Here is a 20,248-nt window from a genome sequence, read left to right as displayed (position 1 = left end):
ATAAAGCAGGTCTTACCTTTGGTAAACTGGCAGTCTCGAAGTGAAGTGTGGCAGACGCACAATGAACATGACCATGTGCCGAAAAATGCCTGGGCGGAAGTGTAAAGGCAGTGGAACTGACAACCTCCCAATGAGTAAAATGTATCAATATTTAGCATTTTTGACGCTACTAAAAATATACCATTAATTTCTACTCAGTAATCCACAGCTGATTTTATTGAGGCAAAACTAAGTAAAATGCAATTAATAAATAATTCAAAATTGTTTGAATTTAGCTTGTGATTCCAAACTACACAAAGTCATTTATATTGTGTATAATTTACTTGGTATTATTTATTTAATATTAATTGACCCCAATCCCAGTTTTTACAGTGTGTATGTCCACATCTGTAGCCTGTTATTGTTTCATTATACCGCACTGTGAATGAATTAAAGGTAAATATATAAGTCATGAGCACATCTGTCCATCAGACAGAGGGCTGCTGTGCCTCCTGTCATCATTAATGGACGTCTCTTTAAAATGACCGGTCAGAGGAGAGGAGTTCTCATTTCTCTAACCGCCTGCTGCTTCCCCTCCTCTCTCCTCGGTTCCCCTCCTCAGTCCTCCGCTCGCATCTCCTGTGGGTGGCACCAAGTCTCGAGGAGGGGAATCGAGGATAGGAGTCGAGGATAGGAGTCGAGGAGGGGACATTTGAGTATTGAGAAACCTCTAGAGAAATTAGATGTCTTTCAACATGGCTTGCCGAAAACCATTTCCGGGTCACTACTGGAGGACCGAGGACTCGAAGAGTCGAGGAGGGGAAATTAGAGAAATAAGAAAGGCCCATGGTCAGCACCGATGCAGACTCGCTGTTTGATGGCTTGATAGCCCACTCCCCCTCCACACCGCTCCACACTCGTTGGTTTGGAACAGCACTTACGGCCCGTCCACAATACAGCGTCGACAGCGTCGACAGCTTCAATCTGCCCATTCACTTTGAATGGGGTAACGTCACGTTGCCTCGCTTTTTCGCCGAACTGAATTGTGGGTAGCATAGCGGTCCGTCTCCGCCGTCTCCGGCGTAGCCAGCGCCAGCCAATCAAATCCCGTTTCTGAAAATCTGACAGCTCAAGCGCTAGCCAATCAAACCGCGTCCAAGCTGGGAGAGATATCCCGCCGTTCATTTCTATATTTCAAAAAAAGATGGAGGAGAAACTGATTATCGCCGTAGCAAATCACCCGGTTGTGTATGACCAGACCCTCTTCACCTACCGGGATACAAACCGGAGGAACCAGGCATGGAGGAAGGTGGCAGAGACAGTGGGTGAAACTGGTAGGTTTTCGCCTGTTTGGGGAGTTTATATATTGCTCCCATAAAATCCTCGGGGTTTTTTGCTTTGTATGTCGGGGGCGGGAGATTCATGTGTTTGGTTGTTGGTCACGTTGCTCAAATAAAATCCCCAAGCTTCAGACATGCCCAGCTCCAAGCTTTTTTTGAAGCTGTAGTGTGTGGACCCTCCGTGCGAACGCGCAAACAGAGGGGTAGTGTGTAGGGGTATAGTGCAGGGCGTGGTTTGGGATTGGACCTTTGTATATTGTATATTGCATTGTTGGAGGAGCCTGAAACATAAGATTTTCATTGCCAAAATTGTGGCTTGTGTGTGTATGACAACAAATCGAACTGTAGGCCTACCTAAAATAATAAAGATTTGACTTCACGAGCAACGCAGAATAAAAGCAGAATTCTAATTATATAAGGATTAACAGGGAAAGGAAAGAAATAGCATAATCAATCATGTTATTGTTTAATAATTAAAGAAACAGACATATTCAAAACTGTTCATTTTACAGATGCAGATCAAATTGTGACCACCGCAGGGCAGTGCAGGCTGATGTTAAACAGATGCCAACCACTCTCTCTTTATACATGCATGCAAACATAACAAATGCAGACAGCATATCATACACCAACACCACTGCAGGAGAATAAACATTCATCATCATACACTCACGACAGCACACGTCAATACATAAGCATGCTATAACTTCCGATGACGACATTCAAAACAAAGGTTTAAAATAGAAGCGCAGTTTCTAAGTTTGAAGCAATGTTTAAAGTGTTAAAATAACAATTGCAAAAAACAGTCAAGTCCTCATAGCCACGGTAAAAACCTCCTTTAATCAATTCCTAGAAATCAAATTTAAATAAAATAAAAATTCAAATACATTGTGGGCTAGCCTAAATTGTGTCCTAAAGTCACCTGAAGGGAGTGAGGAGGATGCTGCTTTATTTTACGAGGCAGTCATTAAAGATAATTTTCATATTTAGTGAGTGATTTCAGAATGCATTCACATAGAATGAGGTGTGAAAGCGTAGACAATGGAAGGTTCTGGACCTTTCACTATAAACATTGATCCCGCAACAAGCTGCCACCGCATTTATGACATAAGGGGGAGGATACCTGTGAGGGGTTTATCTGTAACACTGTATGTAAGTGTTTCTAGAAGGCACATTATCTTTAACAATATAATTTCTTACAGTAATACAGTTTCTGAATCGAACCATTTATGTGTGGAAAATGTTCAGAGGGGTGAGTACATTTGATGATTTACAATAGGCTATATGATTTCTCACAAATGTTAGGAAGATTATCCAACCAGCGGGCCTCAGGGGCAATGTTGGAGGGCTCCCATTGGCTAACGACTACGTCAGTCTCGGGCGGCCCATGGTAGGTTGCAGAGCAGGTGAAGTGTTGACTGTGGTTCATAGGGCAACAAACAGCAGCGTACGCCGCCGGGGACATCAATGGTGGAGTACGCGTCTATTCAGGGAAAGGTCTGAGAGAGACCACTACTGGGGCTTACATGGAGAGCTGAAAGTGAATATGAGGCTAACGTCCTTAATTATGTACATATCTCCGGCTCTGCTATTTATTTTGTATGTATATATTGGATTTTCTGAAGCTGCACCTCGCATCAGTCCCTACGATGCGTCGCCTATCTCCAGGAAGCCCGGCTCAGCCTCCGACACCTGGGAGACCTTCTTCACCGACATGCCTCGTTCTGTACCCGAGAGCAGCCTGGCACTCGGGCCTCTAGCCGGCCTCAGCCCGCAGCCTGCTATTGTTTCTGCCGGCCCGACCACCACAATCAGTTCTATTTCGAAAACGGCAAACACCTTTCAGCCTCCAGCAGCGGACCGGACCATCACCACTCCTTCTCCTCCCACCCCTGATACTGGAATAATCATAGCCACAAAAGAACAGTTAACTGCGCCGATTTCCCGATTCAACGGCGCAAGCAAAAGATCCACCGATGCACAAGCCTCACTTTTCTCTGCAGAGAAAAGGCTGCAGACCATGGTGTCCATGGTTTCCCAGCGCACAGCCAACGATGCCTGGGCAGCAGATAATATTGGCACATCTGTTACCTCAATAGAGAATAGTCAAGGTGAGTAACGTTACCTTTGAATTAAAAAGCCACCAAAACAGTTCAAACTAGAGCGTTCAGATTTAAGGGAAAAAAGAAAGAAGCTTTTGGATATGACGCGATATAAAAATGAATTGCATGTCTTTTTTGTCGTATTTTGTGTTGGCACATTCATGTTAAGAAAAAGGAGTCTGTGAAGAGAAAGCCATGTATATGTTAGCCTGGCAGCAGCAGCAGCAGCAGGGTGGTGTAACAGGGTTTGACGCAGAGAAGGACCGAATAAACCAGATCGCAACAATAGGCAGACTTCTCAGACTGCACGGTGAACCCCCTGAAAATCGGGAAATCACCAAAGCCAATCGTATCACATACACAAAACAATTTATTCTCAAATATTTTCAATGTCTTTGCTGTGTAGCATATTTTATATTCCAGAGGGCCTTTATCATACGATAAGTGTTTCAAATATTACAGTGGACTGGGAAGGGGGGGGCTGTAGGGGCGCAAGGATGATCCTGTTGTTGTTCCGTCAATGTATCCAATCCGTCCCTGCAGACGGCATCCACGGAGACCGGCGATCCCTTTGTGTTAGACGTGTTTCACATGGAAGGAGAATCAAAGAAGCTGCCCGGATAGCGGCTGCATCCCCTCTTTTGTTGGTTGCAAGGCAGACGCAGAACAAGGCCCTTTAAACCAAAATGGCCAGGCAGGCCAAGCCATGAATGAGCAATGACTGTGGAGCCCCTCCTCTCACACCTCAGCACCCCAGTCTCCATGTGGATGGATGTGTTGTTCTCCTCCACCTCAGCACCCCAGTCTCCATGTGGACGTGTTGTTCTCCTCCACCTCAGCACCCCAGTCTCCATGTGGACGTGTTGTTCTCCTCCACCTCAGCACCCCAGTCTCCATGTGGACGTGTTGTTCTCCTCCACCTCAGCACCCCAGTCTCCATGTGGACGTGTTGTTCTCCTCCACCTCAGCACCCCAGTCTCCATGTGGACGTGTTGTTCTCCTCCACCTCAGCAGAGCTTCTTTAATGGGTGGCAACATCTGTGCAAGCATTTCATTATTCAGAATCAGAATACCTTGATTCGTCCCACAGAGGGGAACTTTGCATTCTTACAGAATACGTAACGAGCCCATAGCTTAATATGAATTAAGAAGCATGCATGAAAATCAAAAGCTACATTAGAAAATACACAATTTACAAAAATCCCACCCAGTACCCGTAACAGTTGTGTTCCCACCTGCTATAGGGGGAAGGAGCTTCCTCTTCCTAAACACATAGTAGGAGAATTTCCCAAACCATTTCAGAAATTCAAAGTAAATTGATTAACATGTTTAAAATCAATGGATGTCTTCCAAAATGCTGTGTACTTAGTTGTAACTTCATAATGCCTTCTGTTTAATCTTCTTTTTGGATTTTTGCAATTATGCTGAACACCGATTATTTGCAACCTCTCCTTTGTGAATATTTGATGATCTTATTATGTCATAAAACTAAATGTATTTCGGTTTTGGGCTGACAAGCCATTAGAAGACGTTGGGTTTAAGGAAATGATGACGCAATTTATACGGCTGATTAATAAATAATGAATAAAAAACAGTTGAAGCCCAACTATCGATCGGCATAATAATTTCAGTTCATGTATTTTAAGGTCGTTCAGCAGGTCATGGATTTGAAATGGTAGCGGTACTAAATCACTCCTCTGTATTGGCTTCATTTAAGCCCTGAGGCCAACATGCAACCTGCCCCATGACACATGAAGCATGTCCCCATACCTTATTGAAAGTGTCACCAGGAACCCCATCACTGTTCATTGTTCTAGTCTAAAGGCTGTCTCATGATAACATCAGAACAACAAAGCGTCACTTGGGGTAACGCCTCGCCCAGCGCGCTGCTATACGCATACGGGCAGGGCAGGGGCCGCGGGGACAGATGTAAGGTCCCATGCTTTCCAGGAGGAACTCTCTAAAGGTTAAACAAGGTTTGATTCCCTAACCAAAATGTAAAGTAGAGCGATTGTTTCTTTGCAGAATAACGCTTCAACCGCTGTTTTCTCTGCAGCAGCACAGACGGGGGGGGGGGGGGAATTAGGCAAGAGAGGAGTTTTGGGCCACGACCTGTTTGGAACAGCCTGCAGCTGCCTGTGTCTCAATAGCAGTCATGCTGTCACACCACCTCACAGCCGTCAGACAGGAGAGAGCGGGACTCAGTTCACACCCTTCCCTCTCCACGACACAGGTCTAGTCTAATATATATCAAACCTGTTGTTCGGCTTCAAAGATGGCCACATAGGGCCCCTACCCCACACCTACCGGAGGCCTGAAGGCAGTGTGGGAGTCGATTCACTGGATATCACATATTCTCAGGCGTGATCGGCGGACAGTGCTCTGGCGGTCGTCACCGGAGCAAAGGGCCTGGCGGTTTACTGCACAGACTTGCATAACCACAGGCTTTTCTTAGTTATGTCAAAGTCCAAGCAGCAGTCTCAGGGAAGCATCATCTGACTGGGACCGGAATAGAATATAACTCTGTGGCTGTCCGGTCCTCTTCACCTAACTGCTAGCTGAGGTATAGTGTGAAAGCTGTGTGTACCATTTATCATTTCTTTCTTTCTTTTGCTCTGGAAGCTCTTATCTGTCTGGCCCAGAATGGAGACACGTATCCTCAGGCATTCAGTCGTCACTCACCACACCTAGCCTAAGATCAGATGAATAATAGATGCACTCCGTACTCTGCGAGGTCATCCACATGTCTGTCATTATATCTCTGGTTTCTTACAATGCAAACATTCCTAAGGTCGAAGACATTCAACACATATTAATGAACAGAAACTCTGCCCAAATCTTCAAAACCAATGATTGAACTAAAATGTGTTCTAGCATGAAGAATACATAATGGAACTGATATTAAAAACAATGAATTGTACCAGATGTTATAGATGACAGAGAGGTGGATGTGCATACGGCTTCTATCATTCACAACACTACAATAAAGCTCTATACGAGACGAGTGGTGTTCCGCTTCAATGTCGCATTCAAACGGAACAGAATCCATCGTTGGCAACACCGTTCTGGACTGATTCATCAGGTCGACCATCTTCAACTGGCCAAATTAGGCAAATTCCTCGAATACAAAATATGGTCTTGTATTATAAAACGGATTTGAGGGCATTGTGGTCTATTTAAAGAATGACCATGAAGTTGTTTATGTTGAATAGCAGAGGTTCCCAAAGTCCTCAGATCTTGTGAAAGGATGTGCCCAGCTTCCCACTGCAGATACAGACACACACTGTTCCAATGGAAGGGCCTGGAAACAGCCTTTGCTTTCCGCGGCCTGTGACGTTAGTCCCACATGTCTTGATGGAAGTTGCGCTGCTCTGCAACTCCAGCATTGAAAGGTCCGACCCGGCGCTCTCCTTCTGACTGTGTCTGGAGCTCGTAGCCTTTCACACTCCACTCATTCTGCAGTCATTCCAAAACCAACTGCACTATTCACTCGTGCTTTTTCAAACGTCATAGCAAGTTGTCATGTCCACCCCAATTCTATTTCTAAAATATTTAAATGAATAACAATATTTTGTACATACTGTAATGTATGTAAGAAATAACCGTGTCAGTAAACAATTATAATAAATCAAATATTTGTTGGTTTTAAGTTAGAGACTTAGGCCAGGTTTTTCAGTAATAAGCTTTTTCTACCACTCAGGTGCACACCACTACCAGTACGGTACCAGTACCACGACCAGTACCAGCCACCAGTGGTGTGTGTACCGCAGTTTTGGAATCTCTACAGCAAAGCCGTTAAAATCAGGCTCATGCTGAAAATGAAGATGTTTGAATTCCTTGATGCGTGAGAGGGAAATGTTCGAGGAAAGGCAATTAGCAACTCTGGCGTTGTACTGGCAGCTCCGAAGGGGACGGCTGGGTGCATGACCAGCGCCTGTCTCACTGGTCCTGGGTCTGGTCCCACTTGCATGCCCTCCTCCTACGGGACTTCCCTGCACTCAGCGCTGACAAACACGCAGCGTGGACACTAACTTGATATTGGGAGCATTGATTGATTGTTGTCTTGTGTCTATGTTCGTCTGGCACTGTGATATCGCACTTCAGAGAACCGCATAATGAGTTCTGCATTTCCAAACACGGTGCATCACTGTTCCTATCGTGCAAAGTGAACCAGGCAGGAAACGGTAAATGCTGTCTTGGATTCTGCAGACTGTTTGGGCAGAATAAAATAAAGGCTTCAGTTAAAGTCAACTTATTTTCAGATATTATTCTAATGTCAGTATTCTGACAGTTTAAACATCAGTGTGTCACAGGGAAACAGTACTAAGCTGACCCTGCCTGTCACAGCATATGGCCATACATGTTGAGTCTTTTGAACAATATTATGTATAATATAAATAAGTATATATTGCACATACCACTGCTGGTACATCTCATGCAACATTTTCAAATGTCTCTTCCTTTCACTGTGCCCCCCCCCCCCCAGAGAGTGTGTGTAACTGCAGCAGTGGTGCTGAGGGGGTTCGGGATCCGGACGACTGTGATCACAACACGGGTCAGTGCTCGTGCCTGTCGGGCTACACGGGTCTGCAGTGTGAGGACTGTGAGGAGGGGCACTACACCAACGGCACCAGCGGCTGCATGCCCTGCGCCTGCGACTCCTCTGGGGCCGTGACCAGCCTCTGTGACAGGTACGCTCCCTCCTTTACGCTCCGGTAGCCATGACTGGAAATGTGTATACTTACTTTTCATTTGAAAAATAAGGACATGGGTAATCATCTGTGCTGTGTTTCAGGTCATCTCAGCATTTACTTTTTGGATTGAATTTGTATTTTGTATAATGTAGTTTTAGTAGTCACTCAAAGGAATAGTTTGGATGTTTTTAGGTTTGTTTGAGGTCCTTTTCCCTAATCATTGTATTACCTGGTGTAGATGGGGGTCTGCATGCCCCCACTTTGGAGTAGTATGCTTGAGTTATGCTGATCAATTTACTGCTGTGGACGGGTGGCTATTTTAACCACCTAAAAGAATGGCCCACTCAAAAAGTATTAATATCAGTTTAATGCGTACACTACGTTATTGTCACCGCTTTGCAGAAGTACAACCCTCTCGTGGGGAACTTACAGCCGGGATCTTTGATATTGCCAAAGACCCCAGACTCACAGTAATTGTACCCTTCAGAGCACAGGGATGCTGTTCTTCCACTGTCTCGATTATTGGACTTATTGCATGCAAGTGCACGATTCCACAGATACCTTAATTGTGTATTTGAAAGTGTACAAACATTACTTCTGCCAGACAGGGCCTCTGTAAGACATGCCATGGAACTGCATATAGTCTGAAGCTCTAGGAAGGAGTCCTATCTTTAGAGGCAAAAGGGCCGTAGTCTGCCCAAGCAGACTGTCCGGTGTGAGGGAGTGTTTGTCCTCTCATACGGACTGAGACACGATGTTCTGGGCTCAGACATTGTGTTCACCGTAACGCCTTAGCCTGCAGGATCATTGTTGTGAGTGGATGAGACCACCACCCCACAGGCCGCCTGGAAGCAGCGACACGTTGAGACCCTGCTAACTCCTTCAGTGCTCGAAAGCACATGGCAGACCTGACGTGCAGCTGAGACTCATGAACTGTGACTTGGAAAAGAAGCTGCGTGTGGGTTAGGGACCTGGTAAAAATAGCAGCTGCACTTTCTGCCTCTAACCATGAGAAGGAATGCTGCTGCTGGAGTCGATGTGCACTGTGTGGAGGATTGGTGTCGTCATGCCCAGAAGAAGTCACAGTAAGCTTAACTAAACTAAGTTAATCAACCGCACCAGTTCTTCACTGGAACACAACATGTCCTTCTCCTGTTCGAGGACCTGAGTGGGTTTAATGCGATGTAGGTGAAGGTGCAGGAAGGAGGTTTATCTGAGGACTTCGAGCTTTCACACAGGACCACACCTAATACAGTCCTTCTCAGACAGTCTGAGCCCATGCCTGGCCACTGCTAACCCTGTTAGCCTAGCCTAGCCCCCGCAGGAGCTTATCACTGGGTCTTACCCTGATAAGTCAGCTTTCCTACCCCCCAGCATGAGCTTAAGGTATCTTTTCCATTAAGTAATGAGCAATCTAGCTGAGAAAGAGCAGGTCAGGGCTTTTGTTGTCCCCTGCTACGGGACACCCACGGCAACGGCAACAGAACCCATTAGATAGTCCTTTGATTTGTTTAGAGCCCCCAAGCTGCACAGACACCCAGAGGAATGTAACCCAGTGGGTGTGCATTCTGCAAGAGAGATGCACCCTGGGGAGACACGCTTGGAGATGTCCATAAAAGAACGTCAGTCAATGCATGACAACTCATCAAACGTGGTTCATTTTCAGGTCCTTCTCTCGTGCTGGTCGGACCGACACTGGAGCTTAGCTGAGAGCTAGAACACAATGATCATAAAAAACAGTGACTTGGCCAAAATGGTGTGCATGCACAAGAACAAGGTGTATAGAGATGTGCATGTGCTGCCCTCGTTTGATACTTGTTGTTGGCCAATGATATATCTTCATTTGTTATGGACAGAGCCAAGCTAGCTGTTTCTGCTTTTTACCCTACCGTTGTAGACCGCACAGCCATGAGTGGTTTTTGATCTGACTCTCGATGAAACATCTCAGCCTTCCCTCATCTGAAGGAAAGATATGCTCAACATTCTGCACCTGGCGGGGGGGATTTGCCCCGTTCAGCTGCATGAAGGAAGTGCGACACCGTTTGGGTGGGGTGGGGTAGAAGAGGCTGTGTGCAGGGGGCAGACTGTTGCTGCACACCGCCTCTTACTCACTCATATCAATGTCAACTATCATTAGGATTCAGGAGAAGCTCCAACAATCCACACGTCCTCACACTCGCTGTGAGGACGTGTTCGCTGTGAGGAAGCGCTCCGACAGACACAATATCAGGCTCCGAGCCAGAGCTCCTCACCGAAGGCACAACAAACATCTGGGTTTATGCTCGGCTGGAGTTTATTTATGTTTTTCATTTCATTGTTTATTTGAAAAGGGACAGAGCACATCGATGAACACTGTGAACAAATAATGCTTCAAATGTAAGCATGCCGGATTTGAGCTTTGAGCTCATTTCCATCCGTAGTCGCGTCACATACAACATTTAAGAACATGACATTTATATACATAGCAACAATAAATACATGATATGCAGGAAGAGCAAGAGCAGCATACACAAGTATTTACCACGTGGCAGAACAATGTAGCAGCTACGACGTGTAAAGTGTGAGAGGAGATACAAGAGCTGCATCAAGTGAGAGAGGAGATACAAGAGATACATAAAGAGAGAGGAGATACAAGAGATACATAAAGTGAGAGAGGAGATACAAGAGATACATAAAGTGAGAGAGGAGATACAAGAGATACATAAAGAGAGAGAGGAGATACAAGAGATACATAAAGAGAGAGAGGAGATACAAGAGATACATAAAGAGAGAGAGGAGATACAAGAGATACATAAAGTGAGAGAGGAGATACAAGAGATACATAAAGTGAGAGAGGAGATACAAGAGCTACATCAAGAGAGAGAGGAGATACAAGAGCTACATAAAGTGAGAGAGGAGATACAAGAGATACATAAAGTGAGAGAGGAGATACAAGAGATACATAAAGTGAGAGAGGAGATACAATAGCTACATAAAGTGAGAGAGGAGATACAAGAGATACATAAAGTGAGAGAGGAGATACAAGAGATACATAAAGTGAGAGAGGAGATACAAGAGCTACATAAAGTGAGAGAGGAGATACAAGAGATACATAAAGTGAGAGAGGAGATACAAGAGATACATAAAGTGAGAGAGGAGATACAAGAGCTACATAAAGTGAGAGAGGAGATACAAGAGATACATAAAGTGAGAGAGGAGATACAAGAGATACATAAAGAGAGAGAGGAGATACAAGAGCTACATAAAGTGAGAGAGGAGATACATAAAGTGAGAGAGGAGATACAAGAGATACATAAAGTGAGAGAGGAGATACAAGAGATACATAAAGTGAGAGGAGATACAAGAGCTGCATAAAGTGAGAGAGGAGATACAAGAGATACATAAAGTGAGAGGAGATACAAGAGATACATAAAGTGAGAGAGGAGATACATAAAGTGAGAGAGGAGATACAAGAGATACATAAAGTGAGAGAGGAGATACAAGAGATACATAAAGTGAGAGAGGAGATACAAGAGATACATAAAGAGAGAGAGGAGATACAAGAGCTACATAAAGTGAGAGAGGAGATACATAAAGTGAGAGAGGAGATACAAGAGATACATAAAGTGAGAGAGGAGATACAAGAGATACATAAAGTGAGAGGAGATACAAGAGCTGCATAAAGTGAGAGAGGAGATACAAGAGATACATAAAGTGAGAGGAGATACAAGAGATACATAAAGTGAGAGAGGAGATACATAAAGTGAGAGAGGAGATACAAGAGATACATAAAGTGAGAGAGGAGATACAAGAGATACATAAAGTGAGAGGAGATACAAGAGCTGCATAAAGTGAGAGAGGAGATACAAGAGCTACATAAAGAGAGAGAGGAGATACAAGAGATACATAAAGTGCACGAGGAGATACAAGAGATACATAAAGAGAGAGAGGAGATACAAGAGATACATAAAGTGAGAGAGGAGATACAAGAGATACATAAAGTGAGAGAGGAGATACAAGAGATACATAAAGTGAGAGGAGATACAAGAGCTGCATAAAGTGAGAGAGGAGATACAAGAGCTACATAAAGTGAGAGAGGAGATACAAGAGATACGTAAAGAGAGAGAGGAGATACAAGAGATACATAAAGTGAGAGAGGAGATACAAGAGCTACATAAAGTGAGAGAGGAGATACAAGAGATACATAAAGTGAGAGAGGAGATACATAAAGAGAGAGAGGAGATACAAGAGCTACATAAAGTGAGAGAGGAGATACAAGAGATACATAAAGAGAGAGAGGAGATACAAGAGCTACATAAAGAGAGAGAGGAGATACAAGAGATACATAAAGTGAGAGAGGAGATACAAGAGATACATAACGTGCACGAGGAGATACAAGAGATACATAAAGTGAGAGAGGAGATACAAGAGATACATAACGTGCACGAGGAGATACAAGAGCTACATAAAGAGAGAGAGGAGATACAAGAGCTACATAAAGAGAGAGAGGAGATACAAGAGCTACATAAAGTGAGAGAGGAGATACAAGAGATACATAAAGTGAGAGAGGAGATACAAGAGATACATAAAGAGAGAGAGGAGATACAAGAGATACGTAAAGAGAGAGAGGAGATACAAGAGCTACATAAAGAGAGAGAGGAGATACAAGAGCTACATAAAGAGAGAGAGGAGATACAAGAGATACATAAAGTGAGAGAGGAGATACAAGAGATACATAAAGAGAGAGAGGAGATACAAGAGCTACATCAAGAGAGAGAGGAGATACAAGAGCTACATAAAGTGAGAGAGGAGATACAAGAGCTACATAAAGAGAGAGAGGAGATACAAGAGATACATAAAGAGAGAGAGGAGATACAAGAGCTACATAAAGTGAGAGAGGAGATACAAGAGATACATAAAGTGAGAGGAGATACAAGAGCTGCATAAAGTGAGAGAGGAGATACAAGAGATACATAAAGAGAGAGAGGAGATACAAGAGCTACATCAAGAGAGAGAGGAGATACAAGAGATACATAAAGAGAGAGGAGATACAAGAGATACATAAAGTGAGAGAGGAGATACAAGAGATACATAAAGTGAGAGAGGAGATACAAGAGATACATAAAGTGAGAGAGGAGATACAAGAGATACATAAAGAGAGAGGAGATACAAGAGATACATAAAGAGAGAGAGGAGATACAAGAGATACATAAAGAGAGAGAGGAGATACAAGAGATACATAAAGAGAGAGAGGAGATACAAGAGATACATAAAGAGAGAGAGGAGATACAAGAGATACATAAAGTGAGAGAGGAGATACAAGAGATACATAAAGTGAGAGAGGAGATACAAGAGCTACATAAGAGAGAGAGGAGATACAAGAGATACATAAAGTGAGAGAGGAGATACAAGAGATACATAAAGTGAGAGGAGATACAAGAGCTGCATAAAGTGAGAGAGGAGATACAAGAGATACATAAAGTGAGAGGAGATACAAGAGATACATAAAGTGAGAGAGGAGATACAAGAGATACATAAAGTGAGAGAGGAGATACAAGAGATACATAAAGTGAGAGAGGAGATACAAGAGATACATAAAGAGAGAGAGGAGATACAAGAGCTACATAAAGTGAGAGAGGAGATACATAAAGTGAGAGAGGAGATACAAGAGATACATAAAGTGAGAGAGGAGATACAAGAGATACATAAAGTGAGAGGAGATACAAGAGCTGCATAAAGTGAGAGAGGAGATACAAGAGATACATAAAGTGAGAGGAGATACAAGAGATACATAAAGTGAGAGAGGAGATACATAAAGTGAGAGAGGAGATACAAGAGATACATAAAGTGAGAGAGGAGATACAAGAGATACATAAAGTGAGAGGAGATACAAGAGCTGCATAAAGTGAGAGAGGAGATACAAGAGCTACATAAAGAGAGAGAGGAGATACAAGAGATACATAAAGTGCACGAGGAGATACAAGAGATACATAAAGAGAGAGAGGAGATACAAGAGATACATAAAGTGAGAGAGGAGATACAAGAGATACATAAAGTGAGAGAGGAGATACAAGAGATACATAAAGTGAGAGGAGATACAAGAGCTGCATAAAGTGAGAGAGGAGATACAAGAGCTACATAAAGTGAGAGAGGAGATACAAGAGATACATAAAGAGAGAGAGGAGATACAAGAGATACATAAAGTGAGAGAGGAGATACAAGAGCTACATAAAGTGAGAGAGGAGATACAAGAGATACATAAAGTGAGAGAGGAGATACATAAAGAGAGAGAGGAGATACAAGAGCTACATAAAGTGAGAGAGGAGATACAAGAGATACATAAAGAGAGAGAGGAGATACAAGAGCTACATAAAGAGAGAGAGGAGATACAAGAGATACATAAAGTGAGAGAGGAGATACAAGAGATACATAACGTGCACGAGGAGATACAAGAGATACATAAAGTGAGAGAGGAGATACAAGAGATACATAACGTGCACGAGGAGATACAAGAGATACATAAAGAGAGAGAGGAGATACAAGAGCTACATCAAGAGAGAGAGGAGATACAAGAGATACATAAAGAGAGAGAGGAGATACAAGAGCTACATAAAGAGAGAGAGGAGATACAAGAGATACATAAAGAGAGAGAGGAGATACCAGAGATACATAAAGAGAGAGAGGAGATACAAGAGCTGCATAAAGTGAGAGAGGAGATACAAGAGATACATAAAGTGAGAGAGGAGATACAAGAGATACATAAAGAGAGAGAGGAGATACAAGAGATACATAAAGTGAGAGAGGAGATACAAGAGCTGCATAAAGTGAGAGAGGAGATACAAGAGATACATAAAGTGAGAGAGGAGATACAAGAGATACATAAAGAGAGAGAGGAGATACATAAAGAGAGAGAGGAGATACAAGAGCTACATAAAGAGAGAGAGGAGATACAAGAGATACATAAAGTGAGAGGAGATACAAGAGCTGCATAAAGAGAGAGAGGAGATACAAGAGATACATAAAGTGCACGAGGAGATACAAGAGATACATAAAGAGAGAGAGGAGATACAAGAGATACATAAAGTGAGAGGAGATACAAGAGCTGCATAAAGTGAGAGAGGAGATACAAGAGCTACATAAAGTGAGAGAGGAGATACAAGAGATACATAAAGTGAGAGAGGAGATACAAGAGATACATAAAGAGAGAGAGGAGATACAAGAGATACATAAAGAGAGAGAGGAGATACAAGAGCTACATAAAGTGAGAGAGGAGATACAAGAGATACATAAAGTGAGAGAGGAGATACAAGAGATACATAAAGTGAGAGGAGATACAAGAGCTGCATAAAGTGAGAGAGGAGATACAAGAGCTACATAAAGTGAGAGAGGAGATACAAGAGATACATAAAGTGAGAGAGGAGATACAAGAGCTACATCAAGAGAGAGAGGAGATACAAGAGCTACATAAAGTGAGAGAGGAGATACAAGAGATACGTAAAGAGAGAGAGGAGATACAAGAGCTACATAAAGAGAGAGAGGAGATACAAGAGCTACATAAAGAGAGAGAGGAGATACAAGAGATACATAAAGTGAGAGAGGAGATACAAGAGATACATAAAGAGAGAGAGGAGATACAAGAGATACATAAAGAGAGAGAGGAGATACAAGAGCTACATAAAGTGAGAGAGGAGATACAAGAGATACATAAAGTGAGAGAGGAGATACAAGAGATACATAAAGTGAGAGGAGATACAAGAGCTGCATAAAGTGAGAGAGGAGATACAAGAGCTACATAAAGTGAGAGAGGAGATACAAGAGATACATAAAGTGAGAGAGGAGATACAAGAGCTACATCAAGAGAGAGAGGAGATACAAGAGCTACATAAAGTGAGAGAGGAGATACAAGAGATACGTAAAGAGAGAGAGGAGATACAAGAGCTACATAAAGAGAGAGAGGAGATACAAGAGCTACATAAAGAGAGAGAGGAGATACAAGAGCTACATAAAGTGAGAGAGGAGATACAAGAGATACATAAAGAGAGAGAGGAGATACAAGAGATACGTAAAGAGAGAGAGGAGATACAAGAGCTACATAAAGAGAGAGAGGAGATACAAGAGATACATAAAGTGAGAGAGGAGATACAAGAGATACATAACGTGCACGAGGAGATACAAGAGATACATAAAGTGAGAGAGGAGATACAAGAGATACATAACGTGCACGAGGAGATACAAGAGCTACATAAAGAGAGAGAGGAGATACAAGAGCTACATAAAGAGAGAGAGGAGATACAAGAGCTACATAAAGTGAGAGAGGAGATACAAGAGATACATAAAGTGAGAGAGGAGATACAAGAGATACATAAAGAGAGAGAGGAGATACAAGAGATACGTAAAGAGAGAGAGGAGATACAAGAGCTACATAAAGAGAGAGAGGAGATACAAGAGCTACATAAAGAGAGAGAGGAGATACAAGAGATACATAAAGTGAGAGAGGAGATACAAGAGATACATAAAGAGAGAGAGGAGATACAAGAGCTACATCAAGAGAGAGAGGAGATACAAGAGCTACATAAAGTGAGAGAGGAGATACAAGAGCTACATAAAGAGAGAGAGGAGATACAAGAGATACATAAAGAGAGAGAGGAGATACAAGAGCTACATAAAGTGAGAGAGGAGATACAAGAGATACATAAAGTGAGAGGAGATACAAGAGCTGCATAAAGTGAGAGAGGAGATACAAGAGATACATAAAGAGAGAGAGGAGATACAAGAGCTACATCAAGAGAGAGAGGAGATACAAGAGATACATAAAGAGAGAGGAGATACAAGAGATACATAAAGTGAGAGAGGAGATACAAGAGATACATAAAGTGAGAGAGGAGATACAAGAGCTACATAAAGTGAGAGAGGAGATACAAGAGATACATAAAGAGAGAGGAGATACAAGAGATACATAAAGAGAGAGAGGAGATACAAGAGATACATAAAGAGAGAGAGGAGATACAAGAGATACATAAAGAGAGAGAGGAGATACAAGAGATACATAAAGAGAGAGAGGAGATACAAGAGATACATAAAGTGAGAGAGGAGATACAAGAGATACATAAAGTGAGAGAGGAGATACAAGAGCTACATAAAGAGAGAGAGGAGATACAAGAGATACATAAAGTGAGAGAGGAGATACAAGAGATACATAAAGTGAGAGGAGATACAAGAGCTGCATAAAGTGAGAGAGGAGATACAAGAGATACATAAAGTGAGAGGAGATACAAGAGATACATAAAGTGAGAGAGGAGATACATAAAGTGAGAGAGGAGATACAAGAGATACATAAAGTGAGAGAGGAGATACAAGAGATACATAAAGTGAGAGAGGAGATACAAGAGATACATAAAGAGAGAGAGGAGATACAAGAGCTACATAAAGTGAGAGAGGAGATACATAAAGTGAGAGAGGAGATACAAGAGATACATAAAGTGAGAGAGGAGATACAAGAGATACATAAAGTGAGAGGAGATACAAGAGCTGCATAAAGTGAGAGAGGAGATACAAGAGATACATAAAGTGAGAGGAGATACAAGAGATACATAAAGTGAGAGAGGAGATACATAAAGTGAGAGAGGAGATACAAGAGATACATAAAGTGAGAGAGGAGATACAAGAGATACATAAAGTGAGAGGAGATACAAGAGCTGCATAAAGTGAGAGAGGAGATACAAGAGCTACATAAAGAGAGAGAGGAGATACAAGAGATACATAAAGTGCACGAGGAGATACAAGAGATACATAAAGAGAGAGAGGAGATACAAGAGATACATAAAGTGAGAGAGGAGATACAAGAGATACATAAAGTGAGAGAGGAGATACAAGAGATACATAAAGTGAGAGGAGATACAAGAGCTGCATAAAGTGAGAGAGGAGATACAAGAGCTACATAAAGTGAGAGAGGAGATACAAGAGATACGTAAAGAGAGAGAGGAGATACAAGAGATACATAAAGTGAGAGAGGAGATACAAGAGCTACATAAAGTGAGAGAGGAGATACAAGAGATACATAAAGTGAGAGAGGAGATACATAAAGAGAGAGAGGAGATACAAGAGCTACATAAAGTGAGAGAGGAGATACAAGAGATACATAAAGAGAGAGAGGAGATACAAGAGCTACATAAACAGAGAGAGGAGATACAAGAGATACATAAAGTGAGAGAGGAGATACAAGAGATACATAACGTGCACGAGGAGATACAAGAGATACATAAAGTGAGAGAGGAGATACAAGAGATACATAACGTGCACGAGGAGATACAAGAGATACATAAAGAGAGAGAGGAGATACAAGAGCTACATCAAGAGAGAGAGGAGATACAAGAGATACATAAAGAGAGAGAGGAGATACAAGAGCTACATAAAGAGAGAGAGGAGATACAAGAGATACATAAAGAGAGAGAGGAGATACAAGAGATACATAAAGAGAGAGAGGAGATACAAGAGCTGCATAAAGTGAGAGAGGAGATACAAGAGATACATAAAGTGAGAGAGGAGATACAAGAGATACATAAAGAGAGAGAGGAGATACAAGAGATACATAAAGTGAGAGAGGAGATACAAGAGCTGCATAAAGTGAGAGAGGAGATACAAGAGATACATAAAGTGAGAGAGGAGATACAAGAGATACATAAAGAGAGAGAGGAGATACATAAAGAGAGAGGAGATACAAGAGCTACATAAAGAGAGAGAGGAGATACAAGAGATACATAAAGTGAGAGGAGATACAAGAGCTGCATAAAGAGAGAGAGGAGATACAAGAGATACATAAAGTGCACGAGGAGATACAAGAGATACATAAAGAGAGAGAGGAGATACAAGAGATACATAAAGTGAGAGGAGATACAAGAGCTGCATAAAGTGAGAGAGGAGATACAAGAGCTACATAAAGTGAGAGAGGAGATACAAGAGATACATAAAGTGAGAGAGGAGATACAAGAGATACATAAAGAGAGAGAGGAGATACAAGAGATACATAAAGAGAGAGAGGAGATACAAGAGCTACATAAAGTGAGAGAGGAGATACAAGAGATACATAAAGTGAGAGAGGAGATACAAGAGATACATAAAGTGAGAGGAGATACAAGAGCTGCATAAAGTGAGAGAGGAGATACAAGAGCTACATAAAGTGAGAGAGGAGATACAAGAGATACATAAAGTGAGAGAGGAGATACAAGAGCTACATCAAGAGAGAGAGGAGATACAAGAGCTACATAAAGTGAGAGAGGAGATACAAGAGATACGTAAAGAGAGAGAGGAGATACAAGAGCTACATAAAGAGAGAGAGGAGATACAAGAGCTACATAAAGAGAGAGAGGAGATACAAGAGATACATAAAGTGAGAGAGGAGATACAAGAGATACATAAAGAGAGAGAGGAGATACAAGAGATACATAAAGAGAGAGAGGAGATACAAGAGCTACATAAAGTGAGAGAGGAGATACAAGAGATACATAAAGTGAGAGAGGAGATACAAGAGATACATAAAGTGAGAGGAGATACAAGAGCTGCATAAAGTGAGAGAGGAGATACAAGAGCTACATAAAGTGAGAGAGGAGATACAAGAGATACATAAAGTGAGAGAGGAGATACAAGAGCTACATCAAGAGAGAGAGGAGATACAAGAGCTACATAAAGTGAGAGAGGAGATACAAGAGATACGTAAAGAGAGAGAGGAGATACAAGAGCTACATAAAGAGAGAGAGGAGATACAAGAGCTACATAAAGAGAGAGAGGAGATACAAGAGCTACATAAAGTGAGAGAGGAGATACAAGAGATACATAAAGAGAGAGAGGAGATACAAGAGATACGTAAAGAGAGAGAGGAGATACAAGAGCTACATAAAGAGAGAGAGGAGATACAAGAGCTACATAAAGAGAGAGAGGAGATACAAGAGCTACATAAAGTGAGAGAGGAGATACAAGAGATACATAAAGTGAGAGAGGAGATACAAGAGATACATAAAGAGAGAGAGGAGATACAAGAGATACATAAAGAGAGAGAGGAGATACAAGAGCTACATAAAGAGAGAGAGGAGATACAAGAGCTACATAAAGAGAGAGAGGAGATACAAGAGATACATAAAGTGAGAGAGGAGATACAAGA

The 20,248-nt window shown here is 42.3% G+C and overlaps 1 protein-coding gene across 1 annotated transcript in view; it reads left to right on the top strand.

Moving 5' to 3' along the window:
* The first annotated feature begins 2,728 nt into the window (after window positions 1–2,728).
* Window positions 2,729–20,248, top strand: part of LOC117452385 (multiple epidermal growth factor-like domains protein 9) — a 49,000-nt gene continuing 31,480 nt past the window's right edge. The window contains 2 exon segments of the mRNA XM_034090985.1: window positions 2,729–3,430; window positions 7,908–8,112. Of these exon segments, the coding sequence (XP_033946876.1) occupies window positions 2,866–3,430; window positions 7,908–8,112 (770 nt within the window). The 5' untranslated portion in view covers window positions 2,729–2,865.

Source organism: Pseudochaenichthys georgianus, chromosome 9, assembly GCF_902827115.2.
Source record: "Pseudochaenichthys georgianus chromosome 9, fPseGeo1.2, whole genome shotgun sequence".
Classification (NCBI taxonomy): Eukaryota; Metazoa; Chordata; class Actinopteri; order Perciformes; family Channichthyidae; genus Pseudochaenichthys; species Pseudochaenichthys georgianus.
This window is presented reverse-complemented; position numbering and strand designations above follow the sequence as displayed.